Source organism: Parambassis ranga, chromosome 19 (assembly GCF_900634625.1).
Source record: "Parambassis ranga chromosome 19, fParRan2.1, whole genome shotgun sequence".
NCBI lineage: Eukaryota > Metazoa > Chordata > Actinopteri > Ambassidae > Parambassis > Parambassis ranga.
This window is the reverse complement of record NC_041039.1, coordinates 3,147,857-3,170,563: the sequence shown is the minus strand read 5'-3', so window position 1 is coordinate 3,170,563 and position 22,707 is coordinate 3,147,857. Positions and strand designations below refer to the sequence as shown.

The 22,707-nt window shown below is 39.5% G+C and overlaps 2 protein-coding genes across 2 annotated transcripts in view; both read left to right on the top strand.

Moving 5' to 3' along the window:
- The window catches only part of ryr2a (ryanodine receptor 2a (cardiac)), a 102,699-nt gene extending 100,067 nt beyond the window's left edge, over positions 1–2,632 (top strand). The window contains exon 113 of the mRNA XM_028429930.1: positions 364–2,632. Coding sequence (XP_028285731.1) covers positions 364–459 — 96 coding nt within the window. The 3' untranslated portion in view covers positions 460–2,632. The remainder of the gene's footprint in view (positions 1–363) is intronic.
- Positions 2,633–15,108: 12,476 nt separating this feature from the next.
- Positions 15,109–20,787, top strand: chrm3b (cholinergic receptor, muscarinic 3b). The gene is made up of 6 exons (XM_028430318.1): positions 15,109–15,132; positions 15,229–15,292; positions 16,126–16,295; positions 19,135–19,430; positions 19,596–20,224; positions 20,327–20,787. The coding sequence occupies exons 1-6, from the start codon at positions 15,109–15,111 to the stop codon at positions 20,785–20,787; spliced, it is 1,644 nt and encodes a 547-aa protein (XP_028286119.1).
- Positions 20,788–22,707: the final 1,920 nt, after the last annotated feature.

Here is a 22,707-nt window from a genome sequence, read left to right as displayed (position 1 = left end):
AGGAATTGTTGAATATAAATGATGTTTTCCTCTGTGAAAGCTGCTTTCATGCAGTAGTGCACATCTTTGGGGATCTACTGGAAGAGATGTTACTTTAATATCTTGCTAGCTTTTCAGAATTGTGAACCCTGGCTTTGAAGAACATTTAGCAGAGTTTAACAAAGAGAAGATATCTGATTATAAGATATGAGAATGTGTATTGGAGACACATACAATAGTGTACATCAAGTCACTCATATACAATAGCACCAAGTACCACTACTGCTATATAACTTATATATCAGGGTAACTACACTCTAAAAATATGTAATAAAAAAATTATATTATATTATAAATATGTAATAAATCCTCTCTGTCTTCAAGGAGTCTTACGTGTGGAAGATGTACCAGGAGCGTTGCTGGGAATTTTTCCCTGCTGGTGATTGTTTCCGGAAACAGTATGAGGATCAGCTCAACTGACCTATTCAAGGAGCTAAAGATACTTCCCTTTCCTGCTGTAACCTCCAAAGGGCCACCTTTGGCCTTCTCCCTCTTTAGCCTCTCCCTGAAGCCATTTTTACTGCTGTGTCAGGAACCTCTATTCTACCAAACAAAAGTTCTACTCTTCGCTCCACTTTCAAGTTCCAGCTGTCCTCATGCCGCTCACCAGAACTACCCAAGCTCCAGCACACTTTGCTTGTATTGCTTTTAAGACTTTGTACATATATATTAATCAGATTAAATGCTGTTTACTATGGGACTGATGGTACATGAAGTCTCAGATGGAGACTTTTTGCTTCATTTTAATCTATATACAACAACAAGCAAAAACACAATGGAATGATGGAGCAAGGAAAAAACAAAAGACCCACAAATGAAGAATAAAGCCAGTTCTAACAGACAGCATTTCAGAACAATGTTGGAGACACAAAGAAACAGACCATAAGTATGACAATGTTTACGATTTTGTGTTCAATGCACGCTGCATGTGGGTACAGGAGGTGGACATTAAAAGAAACATGTTAACTACCTAGTTTTATTAATCTGCCAGCATCCCTGGAAAAGGCTGAACATCTGATAAGTTTGGAGTACATGTAAAATGTGTGATTCCAACACCACCACCAAACTCTGGTCATTGTGACTGTGTTAACAGAAATGGACTGTTTATTTATTTATTTTTTGTTAAGAGAGCTATTACTAGAGCTAATACTGGACTGAGTAAAAGTGCACAGTTTACAGATGTTAACATTGTGTCCACATCCTGTACATACCAACACTGTGTGAAGGGCTCCTCAACTCTTAAGTCTTCACATTCCTAGGAACATAAGGATCATAAGTTGTACAGCCTGGAACATACATTATCCAAAGCATGGACATCATCCTCCATCAGCTTAAAAATATAACAGAAATAAAATAAATATTTAAGTGTGCTTGCTAAAATACTGAATCAATTATTGACATCTTGATCTTTTTTTCGGTGTTAGCCCAGTAGCAGATAGACCATAAAGCACTCTTCACAATTGTGTGAACAGCTGTTGTTTAGGATTGTCCAGAGCACCATCATGCTCCCCTTTCTATTAAATTAACAGCTACACAGTCAGTATGACTATTGTGCCCAATTCAGTATTTTACACTGTAAGAAACATCAGTCGCTAGGTGCCACTGGTAGAACTTTAGATTGTTTTTTTTTAATTAAAGCTTTATTATGGCTTAGGACTCAGCAATATTTTATTAAATTATGTGGTTTTTCTAAATAGTGATACCAAAGCAGCAAAAACTTGATTTATCTGTTTTACAACTTCATAGCTGCAGACAAAATTAGTTCATGCTTGTTTAGCTGAGATGGGTAATAAGTCAGTGTGGCGCAATACAGTGTTCTGCTGTGGGAACACACCTCAAGGGCATCAGAGGGAGAAGGAGTGCCTTACTGATCCAGGGAGGAGCTATGCAAGCTGAAAAAATAGAGAAGCTTCACAGCTATACTTGAAAAGGCTGAAAGACATTGAAGGTGGAAGCAATATGTAACATGAAGTAACATGTAAATTATGTAGGACAGCAGTTATTGGAGATACAACACAACTGGCAAAGCAAATGAAATGATTTTAAATTGCTTTTCCCTCTTAATTTCATGCAGTAGATAGAAAGGAGTGATATGATTGTGATAAGAGACACACCTGCCTGTTAACATGACAGCTAAGCTGTGTTGTATGCAGCACAAACGGTGTTCTTAACATGCACTAATAATTTCTGACATTACCATAGCATATGCTTATTTCTTAGTATTCTGATTGGATAAGACGATTAAATGATAGCAATTACCATTTCATTAAATACATTTCATGACTTGCCATGGTAGGAAGAATGGTCAGATGCATAAAGGCATAAAGATTGAATTAATAATATTTTGAAAACAAAATCATCTGTTAAAAGTAACAAATGTACATGAATTATTAGTCAGAGCTCAGAAATGCGTCCATTCCATTCAAGCCACTTTGCAACAGCTCCATCATTTTGAAATATGTAAGTGGTTACACCTTTCACTAATTGAAAACTGTTTTAATATACTATGAGTAAAGCAGTTGTTTAGGTATCATTTTGTTATATGCTCCAATATTAGCCTTTCAGAGAACATATAGGTGGTCACAATTTAATTGCAAGCAAAGAGTTTAAATCTTGCTTGCCAAAGCTTGCTTATTAAATATGTATTGATACATTCTTTTAATTATCAAGTTAGGAAATAAAACTGGGGTTGATTAAAACATTTAATTACAATTTAGAAAAGTTTTTTTATCTTAAAAGTGGTTTTGCAAGAACGAAACAAGAATTGAATTTTTTTTTTCCATTTAAAAAAAAACACAATGTGTTTTTGCTTCTGTTTTTCAAGCAGTCACTGTGTTTACTGGTTGTACTTTTAGGTGAATGACACCACATGTGTGAGCTGCAGTTAACCAGTGTAAAATGCTATCAGTAACTGTGTGTCATGCCATACTGATGTCATGGCTTCTTTATGACCATTTGCAACACCACTTCAGCCACATCAATGCCATAAAGTAGTATTTTGCTTATTAAAATGTAAATACCAATTTCCATATTTTGTTTGCTACACAATGATGCATCGTGTAGACATAGACCAGGCAAAACTGTATGAAGAGGGACTGAGACTATGAATGGAATGGATTTGCATGATTTTGAAAATAAACTCTTTATTAAGTTCAAATGAAAAATGTTCTTAATGCAACCTGTTTAAAGTTTATACCTGTTTAGTTTTGTTCCTGTTGTGGTTTCTTTTCTAGTTCTACTAGTTCTGGACATAGTTACATACAGTGCATACCTACCCTGCAGTGTAGCCATAAAGACCTAATGGTCCTTTCATAACAGGCTGTGTGAAATGAGAGTTACAAAACCCTTATGTCCCTTTTCTTCTGCAATTGTTGTAAGATCTAGACACATTTTGGAAAAAAAAACAGGATTTTGGTCAAATTTGTACCAATTTGAAGGCTGTGAAGACTAAATAATAAAGTGATGTTTTCTGGTATTGGGAAATCTGTGCTATGTAAATATAAGACATCATCAGCACTGAGTGAGACACAGTCACAGTAATCTGACCTGATTTGGAAGATAGTGTATGAATTTAGATTTGGTTGCCATCTTGATGTATTGTGCATGCATCCCAATATTGTTTTCTAACATAGTGGAGAAATGTATTATCCATTTAACAATACATTTATGAGCAACTGAATAAAGATTTGGAATAAGGATTCTGGGCGGTTTTGGAGTGACAACACGTCGCTAACGAGTCATCGACTACTAAATTAGTTGTTTGATGCATTTTGCCCTCGAATATTACTTGATAACTCAACTAATCATTGCAGCCCTATTTCAGACTCAATCGAAATCGGACATTACCTCCCTATCAGGACTGATATATATAATGATATATATGTATTAGAGCTGTCAACGTTAAAGCGTTTATGTGGATTAATCCAGCATAGTGCTGTGTGGGATGACTTGTTTTGGGTGCGAAAGGTCCTGGGTTCGGGTTTGTGGAAGTATTGTAACTGTGGAAAGGTAGGGGTAGTTGATGCTCCAGCGATGAGCGGTCAGTAGCAAGCGCTCTACACACAAACACACATAGTGTTTTGCAGAATTAAATTTAGTAACATTTACATGCCCCGCGGTAGTACGAAGGCACAATACATCACAGCAAGATAGCACAAATGATCACAATGAGTTACCTGCCATTCGCCTTTGTAGAGAAAAAAAAATATTGGATTGGGACTCTGCGGCAGATACTCAAAATCAAATGACTCAGACACAGGTGAAGGCAAAAAAACCTGATTGGGACATCCCCAGTTAAAATGCAGCACCGCTAATGTAGCTCTTAGCGTAGGTTCAATCAGGAAGACTGTTTCCCATCATTCACCATTTAACCCTAACCACTTCCTAATCTTTCTCCCTCTATCCCTCACTCCTCTGCTCCCCCTCTCTTCTGCTCTCTTAGTCAGGTGCTTAATAGAAAGCACCTCCCTCACCAATCAGCTGTCGCTTTCTGTCCCTCTCCTGACCAATCACAGGTTAGCACGAAATTTAAAAGTCTTCGTTTCGAACCCGGCAACCCTCCTCCACCCCAAGCACCACCAGATCCACGCCAGTAAGGCCTCCTATCTCCTGCCCTCCAGCTCTTCACCACCACCAGGTCTAGACCCCGGGGGGATCTTCTGATCCAGCGGCCTCTCCTCTTGCGTTTCCCCCCCCTTTCTGGATGTGGTCTTCATGATGGGGTCTAGGACACCAATGCACATTCAAACTTTGTACTTAATAAATCTTTCTCATTCAGTTCGCTGAGTCTCTCATGATTGAAATAGCTCTTGTTTCGCATCTTTCAGTGTTGGTCCTTTTCCTGGCAGTTGCTTGTTAAAAAAAAACACTGTTTTCATGACTTCTCTGTATTTTCCCTGCCATCACTCTGATCCACTCATTTTAATAGATGCATAGGCTCAGTCCAGCTAAACTATGACTATAGCATTGTGGGTCATGTGTTATTATATGTGACGCACAGCAGGAAGAGAGTTTGACAGACAGGCAAATGGGCCAATGGTTTTGACGGGGTCAAAATGTCTGGATGATGTTTTTAAAGTTGCTTTGACAGATTATATTTTTGAAAGAATTTAATAAATTGGCTGCTATCAGCATATTAAGAAAATATTAAATATATGGCAAAAAAAACCTCACTTTCAGTTCCTGGAATCTGACATTACTTCACCACCACGTCTTCGGGGGAACACATCTACACATTTTTCCAACAAGTTTGTTTTTATAAATCCCCAAATTTGCATAGAAGATGGAATACATCTATTTAAGCCTTGTTGTGCATATTATAAATGAGACCTCTGAGCTGTGTATCTCGGCATCTGACTGCAATTTAAAGTCCTCCTGTATCTGCAAGTCATGTGCCCAGAACACCTCTCGCTGGATTTAAAATACTTACCACTTTGGAGACCTCGTCAGGAATTATCAGATCAACTCAAATCATCAAATCATCAGATTTGGGCTGCACTGGAGCTGGCGTTGGAGCTCCAGCAGTGGTGGAAGTCCTGACTGACTAACTGGCTGACTAATTGATCGCCTGTTGCCCCTGCTGGCCCTGTAAGTACTCTTTGTAATAATAGTGTGTACAAATGATTGACTGTGATTATGAATGTTGTTTTGAATGTTATCTGAATGATGTTGTCTGTTACTTTGTTTTGGGTTGAGGCCCAGAGAGGACTTCGAGTTGTACCTGTTTTGCACTGAACGATTGGAACGGACTGCCAATTTTTGGGTAATGGGGGGAAACTGGAACAGAACTGAAAACTGGAATGAAACTAAAAACACAGAACTGAACACTGGGCACTAATCTGGGAGATTAAGAGTGGGGTGAAATGTGCAAGTCCCAGATAATTGCCTCTTTTTCACTGGTCCACTTCATTCCTGGCTCATACATTAGTTTCATACATCCAGACTCACATTTTATGTTGGAGTTGGAGGAGTTGGACAGACCCTGAGGCAGTGATTTTGCTGACCACCCATGGCTCCAGAGGCAAGACTGATAATCTTCATCAATAAATTGAGTGAGTTACCTCACACAAAGGTGTCTCCACGGGTGGACTTGGGGGTCCCACTGTGTTGGGTGGAGCTGCAAAAAGACTCTCAAAAAGGGGAGAGGTTAACTCGAGTGCACACTCTCATTCTCATGTACATCAGAACCAGGGGTAGATATTTCGGCCAGCTCAAACCATTTTCTCTGCAATAATTTGTCAATTTGGCTTTTAGTGTCCCATTTTCACATTATACTGCTCCTCCTCCTTGAGGATGGAGGATGGAAACTGGAGCTGCTGAGACAGTTGTGTTAGAACAGCATTCACAACGTGGGTCCTGTTATCTGATGAAAGCTTTTATGGAATGATTTCAGTCAGCGGGGCATTTGCCACTACTGATGCTGTTGCATGTTTAGGAAAATCTCTGGGAAAGCCTCAACCCATTTAAAAAAACATGTCAACCATCACAAGGCAATACTTTTTACAATCACTTTGTGTGAGTTTAATGAAATCCATCATGACATGTTGAAATAGTCTGTCGGGTGGAGGGTGTGCTGCAGAGTGTGTCAAAGGTTTTGTTTTACCTGGATTGTTTTGAGTACAGATCGTGCACTCAGTAGTTCACTAGCTGGGCACAGTGATTTAGGAAGACAAGGTTTAGAATCAGAACTATACCAAACAGCATCCCTGGAAATGCATCCACATTGAGCCCAGAATTTACGTTCAACAGGAGTAGACAGAGAAGAGAGTTCAGAAAGGGAAGCAGGAGGGGTGAGAGGAAGGAAGGGGGAGGGTGTAGAAGACGAAAAGGAAACAGTGAGACAGTAGTCAGTTAGAGAAAGTGCAGCAGCCTCCCTTCTTTCTCCGTTCTTTTTGTCTCCTTCACATTCGCATCATTCACACTTTGACTTGTTTCTTTCTGCAGTTGTTGTCGTTCTCTTTTGTCACTCCCATCCATCCACTCTTTCAGGCATTCAATTTGATCTTTTATTTCAATTCATCACTTTTGAGTTTGTTTGATTTCAATTTACTCCATTCTTTCACATATTTCAGACAATCAACACCATATTTTTTGCCATCACATCAAAAATAGGTGAGGAAGGTTGATCCGTAGCCCTCTCACAACTTCTTGACCCTATATTTTCTAGTGCTTGGGTCCTATTATTTACCAGATGTCTCTGCGGAAATGTGTAAATATTATAATGCCTCTACACTGGGAAACCTCAGAAGGCGTATTTGCATCAACCTTTCTCCCTTTTTGGTTAATCAGTAATCATGTGAGTAAAGCCACTTCACCATGCATGTGGTTAATTAAATTGGTATGATTCTGAGGTGATTAGCTGCCATCCACCAGCCCTCTCGTCCTTGAATTTGTCATGGTGAAGCATGACAAAGTCCTGGACGGCCATTCGTTGGCTTGCGGAGACGATACCTAGCCTGGAATCCCACTTCTTTCACTAAGTTTGTCATAGCAAATAAATGAAATTATTACTGGGAAGTTTGTTTCATTTCAAGCAAATTTGCATGAGAAACAGGTTCAATATGGTTCTCCGCCAAGCAGGAGGCGGTTACATCTTTTGTAACATTCATGCACATGTCACAGAAGAGGAATTTGGCCTTGCACTCAGTCTCTCCTTTAGAATCAGAATCAGAAAAAACTTTATGATTCCCAGGGAGAATTGCTTGAGATGTTATTCTCTTCAAACTGCTAGCAAACCTTCAAACCTTCTGTCAGTAAACAACTCTATATCAGATATTTTGGTTGCAATCTGTAACATTCCATGAGTGTGGTACAGGTGCAGTTCCTCTATCTGTCACACATTTTCAGTCATGTCCGCACAAACAGGGTTATATAAGGACAAGCAATTCAGCATTTTTCCATTACACTGGCTAAAGACTAAGACTGCAGGGGAGCTGTGGTGGTGGGACTGGTTAAAGACACTTTTTTATTACTGGGCATGTGACTTGTGAGGAAAAATCTCAGACTCAAAATCCCAGTGTTCACTGCTTTGACCATCATTTGATAATATATATCCTTTGTTGTTGTCAGGGATTGTGGAGTGAGGTGGACCCAAATGCAGGAAAGAAAGTTGATGTCTATTTAATCAGGCTAAGGTCAAGTACATGGAGTCCAAAACAGGCAGAAAGGATAAGGCAAAACACGTAACTAGAACCTGGAAATGGCTTGTAAGCTTGGTAGAAACTCACAAGACAAATTGGCAGGAAGTGAAGAGGGAGAGAAGATGAGGGAGGGAGAGACAATGAGACACAGATAAGACACATTAGGGTGGGACAGGAAATGAATAAGGAGGGAGACACAGGAGGGAACACACAGAGATACACGAAGGAACGCTGCCTTCAAAATAAAACAGGATGTAACCAATACAATCCAGGAAATACGAATAATGCTGAATACCAAAATAACCAGAATACAATTATACAAAAATAGCCAAAAACTAAGGAGTTACACAGAAACCAAGAACAAACAGAAACACAGGATAACAAGGGGACAGTCAAAACACACTATGGAAACCCAAATCTTTCAGTAGTGAAGAAGTTGTGTTTTTGAGAGTAATGACGCCCTACCTGTGAAAACCTTACCTGACCTTTTGACCACTAAATCATTTGCATACTTTAAAATTTTGTCCACCTATATAATTTCCCATTGCAAACTTGAAATATGCTGTTGAGTGAATTTCTTCAACAAGACGATGTCTAAGTCCACCATCTCTGTTAAGGGAAGATTTTACCTACTTAACAGCGATGGCTTCCTTGACTACTTTTTGAAACTACCTGTCCACCTGAAAATCCTCTACAGTTTCTCTGATACTTCTCGAACTTATGGGGTGACAATGTTTTTATCTTTATAGGTTGTTGTCCTCTCTTTGTTGCTTGTGAGTCTTTTTTTCACAGTTCCATGATTCCTAGATGCACTGAAGCATCCCTACAGCATTACATTACTTACCACTGTGTTTGTTGGAAATGCTAGTTTTCTTTTATTTGACCAAGTTACATGCTTCCAGTCATTTTTCTCCAGGTGGATCCTAGCATACTGCTCTTACACTTCCATTCCAGACTTCTCTAAGTCATTTACCAGTGTCTTGGCAGTTGTTCTCAACATTTAGACACATCTTGCACATTAGCTTTGATGTTGATGTTCCTCTCTGTCCTGTCTACCTCTTCTTCTCCTCCTCTACCTGGCCAATTGTCAGCAGGAAAGTTCTCCTTATGAGTCTGGTCCTGTTCAAGGTTTCTTCCTGTTGAAAGGGAGTTTTTCTTGCCACTGTTGCTGGGGTTCAGGCTCTGGGTCTCTGTGAAGCATCTTAAGACAATTCTAAAATGTGCTATATAAATTGAATTGAATAAGAAAATTAATTTTCTCTGACGTGCTCCTAGTTCAATAAAATAGTATCACTCCTGCCTTGTAACAGCCCAGTTTAAAGAGAGTCCACAGCAGAGAGGAGAAAAACTTTTGTGAAATGCAAAGTGGGAAGTTCCAGTCACACATCAAGTGAGCAGTCTGAGTTGCATCAGAGAGAGCTGAGTGCTGCATGAGAGGAGTTTAGCTTCCCAACCGGATATCACACTGGATACTGGCAACCAGACTCTACTGGTAAGTACAATTTATTCACACTTTTTTAAACATATTACTTAGGGGCAACTTTAATTATGTATATGGGGAGATTTACACAGTGGGTTTTCACCAAAAAAAAAAATATATATACACACAATTCTTTGCAACTTGATGGCTGACATTTAAATCTATTGACACTTCTCTCTACTTTCCTACACATATGTATCTTTCCTACACAATTGTTTAAAAACTCATAACTTACCACCTGAAGCTGAAGACAGATGCATGTTGTGCAATGTTTCTCTGCTGTTATACATGTGTATTAAAGGCTGTCACTGGACTGGACATTTTGCGAGATGATATGATGATTCTGTCTTTAATTAGTACAGCCTGTATTAGTGTTATCCTCTATTCTTTACAGGCTATGCTAATCTATGCCAGAATCAGCAATGCAATGGAAGTTCAGGATATGAATAGTCGAATGTTTCTAGACTTTTTCTGTTTCTTTTCATGTAATTGTGATACTGTCTTCTGTCTGTCTTTTTTTTAATTATGGATGTATTTGAAGGAGTCTGCTCAAGAAAAGCTTCAACATTTTTGTGTCTTGTCATTAAAGGAAATACACAACGACCAAGATGTCACACTATAGCCATAATAATAACACTGTGGCACTCCAGTACTTTAAAAAAATCATCATTTTAAAATGATAATTCAAATGTGCAATGATGACTACAAAATGCATGTGGAATGTTCACCAATTATCATTTACAACAAAAAGTTGCTTTTTGTAATTTCAAGAAATTCAAACTAAGGAAGGTGGAAGAAATCAAAAATCACTGAAGAAATAGGACACAGAGAAATGCCTGCAAATTAAAAATAGAAGCAATAAATATTTAATACGAATTTGTCAGTTTATTTGATAAACGTTATGGGGATTTTAACAAAAACAGTGTTGGACTGATAATTAGCTCACATTTATTTTTTACATGCAATTTTGGTTGCTTCTGCTTCCCAAAAAAACAAAGACTGACATGATGTCTGTTCCTCCTGACAACTACAGCTGTTTCTCAATGCCAAGCTAAGATACAGACTTACATACTTAGTACTGCACACTTGGCTAGCACAAGTTGGAAAGATGAACTGAAGGATTATAGACAACTGGAATGGTGCACATGTCACTGCACAACTCACTCCAAACAGCTGGCTCCTCATATGTATTTAGTCCATATAAAAACAGCATGGAAACACACATGAAATAGTACTTTGAAGCACACAGTTCTTTTCATTTAATTATGCTTTATATGTGTATAATAGTAGCCTTTCTTGATATGGAGTCTAATTTAGTTTAATGTTATGTTCAAGACTCATCAAATTGCTATATTAATAAGATGGAGAAATAAATAACAGCATGTTGGCAGTCAAGTCTTATGTCTCAAAAAACTTTTATCTTTGCATGACCACAGCTTTGAATTACATTCTTTCATTTAAAAAATTGAAACTGTTTCGAGGTTGCACTCAATACAAGGGGCACCGCCCTTGTTATGATCTAGGACCTTAATATTCCAAATCAATAAAATATTCACCGTAAAATGACTTAATCTCAAGTGACAAGTGACAAGCTCTGAGCTTATGGGCGTGACTGCTTTGAGTGACAGGTATGTACCATATTGCAGTGCGAGTTTCTTGCTTCTGTCTATATCTCAGCTCCACTCATGCTCCCCTCTTTGTCTGTATTTGGAGATTTGGCAGATTGTGACACTGCCAATATGGTGACAGTCAGAGCATCCCAGAGCCTCCCACAGGGACTCAAAATAGCGCTTTAGAAACCAATTGGTGACATCACAGTAGTTTCATCCATAGCTTTATACTGTCAGTTGTGAATGAGGGTTGATGAACAATATCTCCAATTTTTAATTCACATGCATTTAATGACCTTCTTTTATATCATTTAATTGATACTAGCCCTACCATAGATGTGTAGCTCTGCTTTGGGGCTGGGATGATGACATTTTCACATGTGCAGCGTGTTAGCTTCCCTCAGCGATTGCACCCACATCTCTCAGTCTTCATACATTCTCTATGAATGTAGGCTGTTCAATTCTTTGAATTGCCACAGGAGCAAGGAACCCTAAAGGATCAAACAAGCTGATAACAGGTGACAGCATGGCTCGATGAGTAAAAGACGTCTGGTAAAAGTATCCTCCATTATGGCTCATCTTGATCCCTGGACTACACTGAAAGACCATTTGAACTAAGATCCAAACTAATGTGAAATTTCCCAGCTTGGGATGAATAAAGTATTTCTATTCTGTTCAATTCTAAGATCCAGGTCTTCATACTTTTTCACCTGTCCCTTTCAGATACATTTTTATTCACTTTAATTCTGTTAGAAGTGATCTTATGGAGTTTAATCATTAGAAACACAAGCACTTCACATGCTCTCTGCAGGTTAATGGCTTTGACAATTGTAGGGAAAGACTGGAGCATATCATCAACATAGAATTATTTTTCTAGGAATTGAATATGAATTTTTGACAAGTTGATGAATGTCACTGCCATACTTGCTTTTTGCACAAAAGGCACAAAAATCTACAGTCTACACTACTCAAAATTACCACCACGAGGAGGTTCTATTTGTCTGTGGGTACAGCATATTACAGTAATGACAACACAAGCAACCAAGAAATTGTGGAAAGTTTGAGTCTAAAAGATGGTTTTAGATACCTGGGTGTCGTACTAAAGATTGTCTTAATCGCTGGTTCTGCCTCTATCATTGGCAGGTAGAATATATTCAGTCAAAATGAATGTTCTCCCTAAATTCCTTTATATTTTCCAGAGTATCCCAGTCTTTATTTCAAAATCTTTTTTTCCATAGCTTAGATTCAGCAATATGTGGAATCATGCCCTGTTGCCACCTTATAACAGCACCCATGTATATATATGGGTGTGTGTGACCCCCAAACTGGGTCACAGCCCCGAGGGTTCCAGTTACCATGGGGACAACTGTTGCTTTCACCTTCCACATCTTTTCTAGCTCTTCTTTAAGCCCTTAATATTTGTCCAGTTTCTCATGTTCCTTCTTCCGTATGTTGCCATCACTTCGGATGGCTAAATCTACCACTTTGGCTTTCCTCTGCTGTTTGTCCACTACTACTATGTCCGGTTGGTTAGCATCACCATTTCATCTGTCTGTATCTGGAAGTCCCACAGGATTTTACCTCGGTCATTCTCCATCACCTTTGGAGCTATGTCCCATTTTGACCTTGGGACCTCCAGGCCATACACTTGGTTATGCCGCTCCATGGATGCCCTGCCTGCCCCAGCCTCTATAGATCTTGTGCTTAGGGCCTGTTCTTGTGCTGACTCTGCCTCTGTGCTGTTTATATATATATATATATCTTGATTGCATTAGTTTTCAGACCTCTTGATTCTTGATACAGGTAATTGTTTTGTTTTTTCTTTTGTTTTTTGGGGCTTTGGTTTGGTTTGGTTTGGTTTTGTTCATTATGGGTTTTATATTTACCTGAACCATGTAACTAATGTTGTGAGCTGTGTTGTATTGCTTTGATGCAGATGATAAGTTCACTGTACCTAAAAAGATTTTAATCATGTGATCGCAGGCCAAAAGAAAAATCCAGACTTTGCATTAACAGATAATTGCAACTATTTGTGAATTTGTGTGTATTTCAAAGCTACCGTACTTATAATCCTCAACTTCTTTGAGGTTCTTCTGTGATGTTTATTTGTGTTTCATGATCATGTTTACCTCAGCGTATCATATTTGTGGGAGAGCTATAGGCATTGGTATTGTTGACTTAAATGGAGTGTTTTTCAAGTGTAATGATGAAGCTAATATGTGTACCTTTGGCTTATTTTTGGTTGTAAGAGGGCTGCAGCTTCAACGCCATTGTTGCATGGATTCAGTCAACCACCCCCAACAGCTGTTTCCACTATTCTGACCTTCTGACTGGTGAGTACGACTTATAGAGTTAAGAATTGTATGCTCCATGCAGCCTACTTGATTGTATTTTAACAAATTATTACACCGTCATCCACACAGTAACTGTGTAGTGAAACCTTTGCTTTAATCATCACATATAGTCACAAAAGACTTTAAAAAAATAAGGATCCTGAAAGTCCAATGTTGCTAATTATAAAATAACAACAATGCAAAAGAAGCTGAATATAATACGTTTTGGGTTTACATAGGAATGGTCATTTCTCTCATTGTAGTTGTGTGATCATTCTTTGGCAGCGAGACTTTAATTTGTTATGATTATTGTCGCCTCTAAAAAACCACTTAATGACTGCCACAGCACAGACATGATGCCCATTTCACGTGTATTATAAAACTCCGGACACAGCCTTATATTGTGTTTTTTTATATTTCATTTTTTCATTTTTTTATATATCACAATCACACTAAAAATGATTTTTACAGTTGCAGCAAAAAAAAAAAACAAAAACAAAAACAAAAAAAAAAACAGTCAAATTGCATTTTGTTATTTGTGTTTTTCAGTAGCAGTAATACATCTAGGGTGTCCAACTTTTTTTAGGGAGGGCCAGCTTTGATAATGCGAAAGTGTCTGAGTGCCAACAGTAGGCTACCCAATCACATTGTATTGTATTAAGATGTGTATGCTGATATTGCTCATCTGCTCATTGCCACACCAATAAACATCACAGTTGATAACAGATAGACTGCTTACATAAATTGAGTCATTTCTGGAAAGTTGATTTTATCCAGCGGCCGGTAAAAAAGCAGAGAAATTCATTTGTACAACACAGACACACTCTGATTAGTCTAGTGAATTGTGTCATGCTGTAATACATGTTTTTATTTTGGATGTAAAAGTCATGTATATTTTTAAAAGTTTTTATTGGAACAAGACCAATAAATAAAAACCAAATATATATATATATATATATATATATTCAAAAAACAATCCCAAAAAACAATCCTTGAGTCCAGTTGCCTCGATTTAAACTCTTGGAAAAGAAAAAAAAAACTGCTGTTGTACCTTACACCCAACTGGGGAGGAATTCTTGATATTTTGAAGATCATCCACTGCCTGGATATCATTGCAGATCCTTGCCGTATGTATATACATACACACACATATATGTGTGGTAGCAATGAAACACAGGGCTCTAGTTGTTGCTCACAACACTTTCTCTCAAACATAGGTGGTTTTCTACCTATGGTGTTGGCAGACACACCAGGAAGGTTGACTTGTGGGCTTAATAAAGAGCATTTGCATGTGTGAAGCTGGGGGTCATGTGTCAGGAAAAGTTAATTCAATAAAGGTTCTCAGTCATCCAGCTCATTTTCAGAGCTTGAGGTGAGGCAACAAATAAAACAAAAGACAAGACAGCTAAAACAGTTTACAAAACAACAGGGTGCACAGGGTTCAACATAAGTTACAAAACCTGGTGCCTCAGCTAACAGCTAATGCTAAGCAGCTAACAGAAACGAGGATGGCTGTTGACAGTCAGTTTACAGTCAGAAACACCAGTACAGCCAGATGGCCACCTCCAGGATGGAATATTATCATACTTCATTTGATTTGATTTTTCCCCCCCACTGTTTTCTTGCAGATTGTCATCATGAACTTGACTTCCAACTTTGACCATGTCCACTTTTTAACCAACAGTTCTCCTGGTATGAAAGACCAGCCATATACTATCATCACAGCCAAGTCTGCCATCTTATCTGTACAGCAGAAATACATTTTGTGTATAGTTGTGTGGCAATGATGCATGAAATGGCTCTGATAACATCACAATGCATGTATATACATGTGCCGCCCACCCCACACCTATATAACATATTACTTTGTACTCTGTATGATATAATAGCCTGTTTGTAAGCATGGTGATACATACTAGTTGTTGAAGTATCGGAGCATTCTAATAGTATGTGTGCACAGTTGTAGCTCATTTCTAACTTGTAAGTGGCAGTGTACTCCTACTGTGGAAGGTTTACAGACAATCTGATCATAAGATCAAAACATTGGACTTTATGAAAGATCCATTACATCCAGTCAACATGTTGCAGCTCACTAAATTTAGTTATTTACTAAATCTGCACTGGTAGGAAGTAAACATAATGCCAATATTTGTTACTTCACTTTTAACACATACTTTTAAGTGTTAGTATCTTCCAATCTTTCTGAAAACACTACACCAATTTTAATGATTTATCATTTCACTTTCAACTGATCTACTAATAATTTAGATTGGTGATTGGTTTGATTGGTGAGAAAAAATGTAGAAAGGATAGATGAAGAAATTAAAGAACTACAGCAAATGCATACAATAAAAACAAAATATTAAAAAAGCACTTTATAATACAGACAAAGTTTGCTGGGGTCCAAATATCTGGCATCTTTTTAGCTATAGAGGGTAATCCATGATTTGGATTCTTTGTTCAATGGAAAAATTATGTAGGACATTGTATTGCCAATAATAAACAAATATTGTCTACATCTACAGGTGCTTCTTACTACCAGGAGCATGTCCTTTTATCTGAGAGTGGATGGAAAGAGCATAATGTCGGTCATTTCTCAAGCCAGGGAAGGAACTTAACTGATTCATCAGTTAACCGGACAATTATTCAGGCTGCAAAGGAGTTTGACCCATTAGGAGGCCATACTATCTTGCAGGTAACAATTGTGACAACTCTCAACATGACCATTTTGTGTCCTGACTGTGTAAATTCAGCAGAAAAATAATGTAACTGACATCCCAGTGCACACTAAAGGTCCTGGTTTGATGAAACCAACATGACAACATCATCTGCATAAAGTAGAGATGAAATCCTGTGGTTCCCAAACCGGACCCTCTCTGGCCCCTCGCTGCAGCTGGAAGTTCTGTCTATATAAATTATGAACAGAACCGATGACAAAGGGCAGCCCTGCCAGAGTCCAACATGCACAGGGAAAAGGTCTGACTTACTGCTGGCAATGCGAACCAAACCCTTGCTCCAGTCATACAGGGACGTACAGCCCTTAGCAGAGGGCCTTTGACCCCATACTCCTAGAGCACCTCCCATAAAATGCCACGAGGTACACAATCAAACGCCTTCTCCAAATCCACAAAACACATGTGAACTGGTTGAGCGAACTCCTATACACTATCTAGCACTCTACAGAGAGTATAGAGCTGGTCCAGTGTTCCGCGGCCAGGGTAAAAATTAGGGATGTCCCGATCCGATCACATGATCGGAAATCGGGCCCGATTACGTGATTTCAGACTCGATCGGAATCGGACATTACCTCCCGATCAGGACTCGGATATATACTTTTTAGGGCTCTCAAAGTTAACGCCTTCTGTGCAGGGTGGCTCTGTGTCTTGTTGTGCAGGGGTATGACAGCTGCTTTTGGTGCGACAGGTCCTGGTTCGAGACCTCGATGTGCTGCGTGTGTGAAATCTCCCAGTGTGGCGGCACACACACACACAGGCCTGTCACGATAAACAATAAATCAATTAATTGCACGATAACTTTAAATGGGCTCGATAAGTTTTTCGGCCGCGATAAATTACATTTGCACGCTCGTTTGTTTTCCTCTCTCTCCCTCTCTCTCCCCCTCTCGCTGCCAAAGAGGCTGGATGACAAAAGGCGCCACTCCGGTGCGTCGTAGCATATAAAATGTGCAAAGTCCGGCCGTCAGATTTAATATGGCCCGCGGCTTCTGTCTTAAAATGTGTCAAACCAACAGGTAGTTCTTATTTTTTAACTCATTGCGTGACGTTTACTGGATGTTTTGAGCAGACCACGGTCAGCTCGCTGTCTGCGTCGCCACGGTGCGTCACAGCGCTGCAGGGCTTGGACGCTGGTTACAGCAACACAGAGAGCTGTGAAGCTGCACAACACCGGTTCAACACTTCGACACAATTCACCACAAGACTAAACATGCTTATGAATACAACGTGCCATCAGAGAGAGTCCGCGTTGTACGAGTGAAGTTCTCTGCCTTCTTACTGGCGGCACTCGCGGCATCGCCACCCAGTCTAGTTCTCTTGCCCAGTCCTCTTGTGCGATCTCTGCTATTTTATGTGTTTCTGTCTACATGGTGGCGTTTTTAAAATTCGCTGATGCGCATACACACACGCAAACGCGTGCGCACACAAACACATGTGCGCACAGGTGAGCCCACTCCCAGCAGCAGGTAGAGTGCGTGTTGTTTGGCTCTGTTGCTCATGACGTGCTAGTTGGTTTGATTTAACTCCATTGACTATGCTCAGATAAGCTATGTTAATAGGCCTACCACTACTCATAATAATAATATTAATATCATTAATAATAACAATAATAATAATAGTGTTGATAATTGGTGGCCTTTCCAGTGTTAAATGTTCTTTAGAAATTAAAGTTTATTGATCTTTGAAAGGGTGTACTTGCATTATATGTCATTATCATTATGTTAGTTGAACATTGATTTGACAATATTATCGCTTATCGCAATAATTTCTCTTGGCAATTAATCGCCCAGCAAAATCTGTTATCGTGACAGGCCTACACACACACGGGTTTTGCCGCAATGAGTGCCTTTATAGAAAGTATCGGATCGGGACTCGGTATCGGCAGATACTCAAAATCAAATGACTCAGACTCGGACTCAAGGGCAAAAAAACCTGATCGGGACATCCCTAGTAAAAATGCATTGTTCCTCCTCGATTCGAGGTTCAGCAGGCCAAATTCTCCTCTCCAGCACCCTGGCATAGACTTTCCCAGACTACAAAGTTAATTAGTGACTTCCAGCCTAGGTTGTCCTGGCACCAGGTGCATGGATGGACAACCTTGTGCTCGAACATGGTGTTCGTTATGGACAAGTTCAATAACAAATTACCACTTGGGTTCAGATCAGGGAGGCCATTCCACCTAATCGCACCATTACCCCTCCCACAGACTGTAAGAAGGTCTGGTACTCTGCACTGCTGTTTGGCCCCCAAGCGAGTCAGACTATATCTAGTCGGTCTCGTTCAAGCTTCCGCACACGCTCCCTTGAGGTGAAGACGGACAGCTGAGTCTTGTCCTGAGGAGGCTGCTCTCCTGTGCCGTGCCATTCTTCTGTTCTGAGTGGTTGTTTAGTTTTACCAATGTACAGATCAGAGCATTCCTCACTGCACTAGACTGCATATATGACATTACTGTGTTTTTCCCTGGGAATTTGTTCTTTGGGTGGAACAGTTTTTTACTTAGTGCTGTCAACAGCAGGTGATGCAGCACGGTCCTGGCGTGTACAAGTGGAACTGACGGGTCAGTCACTTGCCTCACCACACTCGCCCTGCAAAAACTCTGCCCTGCAAAAACTCTGTCCCCCAGTTTGGGAACCATTGTCCCAATTTCAGATGATATTGGGCAGCCCAGATTATTAGAAATCCTGACTATCTCTCTTCAATTGCTTTTCTGCTGAGTACCTACTATGATAATTTAATACTCTGAAATGCACTGAACTATTTTTTTTTCTATTATTTCTGTTCTTATCTCTGCATCTCTAGGTCATCATAATTGTCTTCCTTACTGGATCACTGTCTGTTGTCACTGTAGTTGGCAACATTCTAGTCTTGGTGTCATTCAAGATTAATAAGGCACTGAAGACAGTAAACAACTACTACTTGCTTAGCCTGGCATTCGCAGACCTGACCATTGGCACTCTGTCAATGAACCTGTATACCACCTACATCGTCATGGACCAGTGGGCCTTGGGGCCAGTGGTTTGTGACTTATGGCTTGCAATTGACTATGTGGCCAGTAATGCCTCAGTCATGAATCTGCTCGTCATCAGCTTTGACAGGTAGTAGAACATAATTTATTTTATTTTTTTCATTGAAGTTGTATTGTTTGGTACTGGTTTCATAGAAATATCATATGAGGATTTAAAAGAATAATTGAAACTTCTATATCAAAAAGCAGTTATTCAGTATGTGCAATAGCCTATATGCTTTCCATGTCCTTGTAGGTATTTCTCTGTCACCAGACCTTTGACCTACCGGGCCAAACGTACAACCAAGAGGGCCATGACCATGATTGGATTAGCGTGGTCCATCTCTTTTATTCTGTGGGCCCCAGCCATTCTGTTCTGGCAGTATATTGTTGGTGAAAGGACAGTCCAGCCAAACGAGTGCTACATACAGTTCTTGTCTGAGCCTATCATAACATTCTGCACTGCCATTGCCGCATTCTACTTGCCAGTCACTATTATGGCATTTTTATTTTGGAAGATCTACCAGGAGACGGAGAAGCGCGCTAAAGATGTGCAAGGTCTTAAGGGATCCGGGTCAGGCAACAACCCAAGCCAAGTTCAGAATCAAAGGAGTGGTAATGGAGATAACGATAACCAGAAAAACCCATCAGCCGTTTTGTGCCAAACAAGCTCCCAAAGCTGCAGCAACAAGAATGATTCCACTTTACAAGGAAACAGAAGGAAGTGGGCCACATTTTGCTTCCCCTTTCACTCTCTTCAGCATTATACATCCAAAAGGTCGTTGTCCACAACAACTACAGTGGCTGAGGCAGAACAAAGAAGCTATGATAGCTTGAACAATAATGATGCAGAGGCAGAAGCTGATGATGCAGAGCCTGCAACAGGTTGGATACAAGCCTTTGTTTGCATGATTAAATAACACCCCTTTGTTTGATATTTACACATGCTCATACTTAATGTTCTTTTCTAATGTTTAATTTATGTAGATGGTAACAAATCCAGAAAGAAGAACAAGGATGTCAACTCTTCTCCTACTGACCAATCACCTGCAGCAACCATGAAAGATGCAGCAACAGCCAAAGGCCTTGCCTCCAAGGCCAAGACAGAGATAAACAAGCGCAAGAATGAAAAAAAGGCCAATGAGAAGAAAGCAGCACGGACATTAAGTGCCATCCTGTTTGCCTTTATTACAACATGGTTACCATACAATATCATGGTCTTGGTCAATACATTTTGTCAGGATTGTATCCCTGAAACACTGTGGGCTCTGGGCTACTGGTTGTGTTATGTCAACAGCACTGTTAACCCAATGTGCTATGCCCTGTGTAACAAGACTTTCCGAACAACTTTCAGGGATATTTTAATGTGCCAGTGGAATCAAAGAAAGAAGAAGCCTCATAATTATCAGCAGCATGGTGCAGCATTCCAGAAGAAAGGAAACAAGTAGATTGCAGTTATCTAAAAGATATGCATTTGAAAAAATGCTAATCCACATTCACAGCTGAAATACATTATGCAGGCCTTTAATGGAACAGATACTGAACTGAGTTTTGCATACTCACCCACCTGTTAGCCCAACATCACTTTGTAAGATCATCCAAAACATTTCAACTTGACAGCAACTTGCTTTGAAATGGCATCAGTTGACAAAGGAATCACCAGGTATTTTTTCCCACTGTTTTATGTTGAAGTGGTCACACACTTTTCATAGCTGTTACTTCATTTAATAAGGTGATGTTTTTGGCTTGGCTCATAGGAGAAATTTAGATTTCTCCTTGCATTTATCACTTTTACATTATTTCTTTTTTGTGAATGTTATTCATGTTGAGTTGCTGTTTGTTTTTAATCTACCAATACTCACAATTGCACAATAGTATGATGCTGGCACCATCATCGTTTAGGAGCTGTTTTTTGGCATGGTTCACCTTTTTTTTTACACAAGACATGACAATGGACCCATGATGTTTGTTTTGTAATAAATAAATAAACCTTATACCTTATAAGAACAACAGTTAGTCTGCAGGACAATACATGTGAATCAGATCTTTGAAATACCATTTGTGTTTGTCAAACCTTACCTATAAAAAACTAAACCTTGTTTAATTATAAGTAGCCTACATTTTTAATTTTCAGCAAGTGGCAACCTCTGGGGCTGAGAAACATGTGCAGTTCACACTGCGGCCTCTAGGCATTGGCCCCAAAAGTGACTCCTATGTTTAGCAGAAATAAACATGTGGTACATAAAACATTTCTGGTCTGTATGGGTTCCCTTTAGTGCTAACCTTGCAGAGGTTGATTTTTTATTATCTTTGCTTATTATTATGCTGCTATTATATGGACTTTAAAATATGCATAATTATGGGCATTGCCGCTTTAAGTGACAGGCAGTGCTGGATTAGCCTGCAAGCTTCCTGCTCACCTCAGCTACATTAGTGCTCCACATGTTTGTCTGCATTTACAGTTTTAGTGGACAGTGATGCTGCTGGCAATGCCATATACCTCTCGCAGGGACTCAAAACAGTACTTTATTCAAAAACTCAGGTGGCATCACGGAAGATTCATCCATAGTTTTTAACTGTCAATGCTCAGTTTGTATTGCACACTGATTACAAATACAGAAATGAAATCTGTAGTAAGATTTGGCAATAATTAAACAGCTATAAACTCCTGTTTCCCTACAAGTTACAAATGAGAAGTTGGCTAAAAACCTATGAAGAGTGTTCACGCTGTGAATCCAGCAATACGATCTGAATTTAATATCCATTCACAGTTCTGAATACACTTCAGACTTGTAAAGAGAGATTAACTCTTTCTCTGAAGTTATAATCATAGTAAGTAGGTATAATAACTAATAACCACAATAGCAAAAGAAATGCACCATTATAAGTGATTGTGTGTGTGTGTGTGTCGACAATCGACTGAGAATCATGGGATATGTAGTAAGGAACTGTGCCATGAGAGGTTGTAAAACCACACACCATATCAGAATCAAACTAAGACTGCACTGCTTCATGATCATGACTGTATCGTATTCACAAGAAGCATACATTATTTATCTCTGTCAGATTATGCAGGGTTTGTATCCCTCTCCCCATCGCTCTCCATCCTTCTAGACTATCTTCTGTTTAGGGCTACTCTAAGCACACGGTGCTCAGCGTCACTGTATTCAATTATGTGGAGAGGAGGAGGAGGTTGGGGGAGGGTAAGCCAGAAACAAAAAGGGGAGGAGGAATAAGGAGCTATGTGTCTCTGCTGCATCAGCATTGACATCACTGCTACGCCAGCCTTCGTCATCAGAAAACAAGGATGCTCGTAGCACAACAGAGCTAACAAACACCATCAGCATCTCCTTCACCAAACGTACATT

Excerpts from the sequence above, each read along its gene's own strand:
- chrm3b (XM_028430318.1), top strand. The coding sequence starts at position 15,109 with ATGGCTGTTGACAGTCAGTTTACA. Across the intron at positions 15,133-15,228 it reads CTGTTGACAGTCAGTTTACA|ATTGTCATCATGAACTTGAC; the intron begins GTCAGAAACACC and ends GTTTTCTTGCAG. Across the intron at positions 19,431-19,595 it reads CTCGTCATCAGCTTTGACAG|GTATTTCTCTGTCACCAGAC; the intron begins GTAGTAGAACAT and ends ATGTCCTTGTAG.